Source organism: Cyprinodon variegatus, unplaced genomic scaffold (genome assembly GCF_000732505.1).
Source record: "Cyprinodon variegatus isolate N-32 unplaced genomic scaffold, C_variegatus-1.0 Scaffold2136, whole genome shotgun sequence".
NCBI lineage: Eukaryota > Metazoa > Chordata > Actinopteri > Cyprinodontiformes > Cyprinodontidae > Cyprinodon > Cyprinodon variegatus.
The window spans coordinates 4,785-9,126 of record NW_015152589.1 but is presented as its reverse complement, the minus strand read 5'-3'; the positions used below and the strand labels follow the sequence as shown (position 1 = coordinate 9,126).

At 36.1% G+C, this 4,342-nt stretch overlaps 1 protein-coding gene across 1 annotated transcript in view; it reads left to right on the top strand.

The window, feature by feature from the left end:
- The window catches only part of LOC107105194 (nuclear GTPase SLIP-GC-like), a gene marked incomplete at its 3' end in the record, with an annotated part of 10,382 nt that extends 8,356 nt beyond the window's left edge, over positions 1 to 2,026 (top strand). Inside the window, 1 exon segment of the mRNA XM_015405319.1 lies at positions 1,948 to 2,026. Coding sequence (XP_015260805.1) covers positions 1,948 to 2,026 — 79 coding nt within the window.
- Positions 2,027 to 4,342: the final 2,316 nt, after the last annotated feature.

The following is a 4,342-nucleotide window of genomic DNA, read 5'->3' as shown; positions in this document are numbered from 1 at the left end:
AAGATAAAAATAATAATAATAGTAATAATAAAAAATTAAGAATAAATTGTAGGACCCACAGCAACACATCTCGCACCAAGTGGTACCAAAACCAACAATTGAAACCAACAATTAAAACCACAATTTAAAACAAAACTTACAGTTCTAAAAGGCCTGTTTAAAAAGGTGAGTCTTAAGACCTTTTTTAAAGGCCTCCACACCTTGTGGGGCTCTCAGGGTATACGTATAATATACGTATAAAGCCATAATTAGAAATATATCTGTTTTGGAATCCATATTCTCAACCCATTCACAAGATTCCAAAATAATAAAAAAAAATAGAGGTTATTAGGAACCAGCAGTGGATCTTTAACCCAGTTCTAAGGACCCAACGGTGGGCATGGTTTAGATAAGTCTCTGCCTCAACACACCTAACATCAATAAATGGTGATTAAGAGGTCTCTGCAGTCTTTGGTGGCTGCTGACGAAAGAATGCAATCATTGTGTTGGAGCAGAGACAGAGACGCTGGAGCAGAGACTACAGTATAATATTCAGTACAGTGGTCCTGGGGATTAGATCCATTACCAGATAATATCCTCAAATAGATTAAACATTATTACCAAAAACATAATTTTTACAAGAAGGTAAAGTACGAACTTGCTTGGTAGAAAAATAATGAATTATAAATATAAAGCAATAAAAACGATTGCATGAGATGTTTGGTATGTGCATACATTCACACAGTGGCGTCTGGTGGAGTTTTCTCCAGGGGAGGCAAAAAATTCAAAATAGATGTATACCAAAAAACAATGAAACATATACTAAGTTATAATACCAGAATATTTATATAAATGCCAACAACAACAAAACCATTATAAAACACTTTAAAAAATGTAAATTAATTTACATACAGGTTTACTTTTTAGACATAAAGTTTGCCCTTCTGAGGCTTTGTGAAGGCAAATTTGTGTTTTGCATGGTCCAGTACTGTGTCACAAATCTAAAAAAAATTATGTACCAGTTTAATAATAGAGGAGCTGTTAGTCAGCTTTTTATTTTTTTGTATACGTAACAACTATTTATTTTACGAGATTTTATTAAGAGCAACTATGCAAATTAATAAACATTTAGAAAAGTATACTATGTTATATTATTTTCCATATGAATCCCAGATTGTTCATGCTTTTTTGCCTTTTCTATAAAGTGCTTTAAATCAGTCCTACCTGTCTTTATCGATGCTGGGTCAGATCTTGATGTATGAAAAAGGAGGCAGGGAAAGCAGAATAAAGCATTAGTCTCACTGGATCCAGTTGGCCAAGTCTTGGCCCTAAACCAGGTCCTGGAAAAAGACAGAGTTGACCGTTTCCGTCTTTGGACTGCTGATTAATTTAGATTTTCGGCTGATCAGGTCCAAATGATTTCTCCTCCAGCTTTGCTTTAAAGGATTCCCCTTCCACGACTCGACCTGTCAATCAGCCCCACTACGAATGTTACAACAGTTCCTGCCACCTTTGGGCGCACTTCTCCTGCGCCATGAGCCATCCTATATATCTGTATTAAAGATGAGCTCTGCGCATGTACAACTATTGACAAGAGTCTAAGGCCAAAGATTTTCGCACACTAGGGCCAATCCGACGAAAAACAAAACTGCTTTACTCGTCAAGGTCATTAGGAGGGGGGGCGGCGTCCTAGCACCCTCTATTGGTCAGCCGCCCCTGCATTCACAGATGATAATATTGCACATAAAGGTGTGTTATGAAAGTAGAGTAGATCAGAGCAGCAGCAGTAGCAGTGATATTAATATTGCTTATTATTTATAGTATCAGCTGAATAACGTTTACATGTGAGAGTTTTTCCACTGTGTTTGTCTTAATTTTAATGCATTTGCAACAGCCCCCAGGACAATAAAAACAGCTGAGTGCATTTTTACATGTCTATGCAATAATGAAGGTTTTATGCTTAATTAGAAGGACGTCCTGCAAACAATGGCTACTTTGGACGGAACCATTGAACTCTCGCTCAAGGCTGATGACCAATCAGTTCCAGGTAAAGCAAGAGTATTTGTGTTCAAGATATGGACTGAACAGTATTTTGCACATATTTTATGCCACTAATAAACAGATATTACATTGTTAGATGTTTCAAAAGAACTTGCACGGGTACTGAAATCATTCAAGGAGGTGAACAAGAGCTTAAATTAGCGAACATAATGAAAAGGGTAAGACTTTAATTTTACTTTTGAACATGGCTGTAAATATTAATAAATGTGACAAATTTATTCTGAATACTAATTTTTTTCAGATCACAAACATCTGACACAATGATACTGGTCGTCATGGCGAATTTATAAACATAATTTATTTCACAATATTATTGAACTGACTGACTGACTATAATGTTCTGATGACCATCCATCCATCCATCCATCCATCCATCCATCCATCCATCCATCCATCCATCCATCCATCCATCCATCCATCCATCCATCCATCCTTTCTTTCTTTCTAGGGCAACCCCAAAACATGTAGAGATAAAACCACACACATACATACACTCTCACCTAAGGACAATATAGAGATGCCAATGAACCTTACTGTATAGTCAGATTTTTGTACTGTGGAGGGAAGCTGGAGAACCCAAATACCACATGCAAACTCCATGTAGAAAGATTCTAGGCCAGGAATCAAACCCAGCCGCTCTGCAAACTGTGCCACCTTACAGTGGTCTAAATTTAATTATCACTAAATAGTGAAACTAATTTTTATATGATCATCAGATAATTATTGATGAAAAGTTTTTGTTTACTTTATTTTGAAAGACTTGAGTTGTTTTTGTTGTTTCTTTTGCTATTTTTTTATTTTTGATTTTATTTTACATTTTCTTGTTAATTTTTTACTTGTTTGGTGTTAATTGCAAAATTTGATATTTTTGTTGTTCTTTTTTCAGTTGTAATTACTATAATGATTTAAAGTGTGTTTGATCACTGTAGTTGTGATGTCTGCTGCAGACTTCCTGCTCAGGTCTCCCTTTGCAAATAAGTTGTCAATCTCAATGGGGTTTTTATGATAAATGGTAAATGGCTTGTACTTATATATCAGCTTTTCTAATCAGGACACACCAAAGTGACTTACATTATTTTATACACTTTTAAATGTTGATAAATAAAGAAAATAAAACAAATACTTGAATGGAATTTAATTTATTGATACTATAGAGCGGAGGTCTTCAACAGGGGGTCCAAGGTGGAACTGCATGGGGATCACAAAAGTTTTGGTTGATTTGACTTTTTTTCTATATTCCCCCCTGCAATTCTTTCTACTAATTGAAATGTCTTTAAATACACATTAACATGAATTCAACACAAACCTACGCCCATGGGGACCATAGGGACATGTCCCTACCAAAATTTTGAACCGACCTAATTGTCCCTGCCAATAATTGGATGTGAACAACATGTTTATAATTTACTATACAGCGTTGTTGCAGCAGTGGCTTCTTTTCCTCTCGCAGCTCCTCTGCCTGGTAGCTGCAGCTGCCTGGTCTTTCCTGTATCTTTCACATAGCAGTGCATCAACTGTGCTGAGGTGTTTAACTCTGTGATTTTTCTGCCTTAAGTTCCTCCTTCTCTCTTTCTGAATGCTTGTTTTCTAGTCTGTATGTGTGCCCATGCGTGCTTGGAGCGCGAAAAAAAAAAAATATGATGCTAGAATACAGCGGTCACCAAAATTAATATTACGCTACTAAACTAGTCCCAATTAAAAAACTAAATATTATCTATGCTTAAACAGGCGAAAGCTTCTGATTGCAGTTCTGTAAGGAAGCAGGAGAGAGTTTTGTTGTGAAACTTGAGAAATGAAAGTAACCAACGTTAGGATTTCTTTTCTAAAACTAAATATTCTGAGTCAGACAGGAGTTCTGAAAACTGCTGTTAAAATGAACAAAGACTGTAAGCTATAAACATTTTTGATTCCCTTTCACCAATATTTATTTGCTATTGTTTGCAGGGCAGCCTCTGTCACGTCTTGGTTGTAGTTAAGAGGACCCAAAATGCAGAGGCAGAGAGGCTGAGGTGAATTCCTGTAGTTCTAATGAAAAAAACACTAATAACAGAGGCTACCAGTGTTGGGCAAGCTATTTGTCCATTGTAGTGAGCTAAGCTATCAGTTACTCAACAATAAATTAAGCTTCACTACACCAAAGCTACCACCTAAAGAATTATAGCAAGCTAAGTTACACTAATGTGTTAAAAGTAGCTTAACTACATCGGAAGCTACTTAACGTTGTACCAAGCTAATGTCAATTCATAATGAGTCTGATACACTGGTTCACATATTTATTAAAGATCAGCCAATGGCACAACAC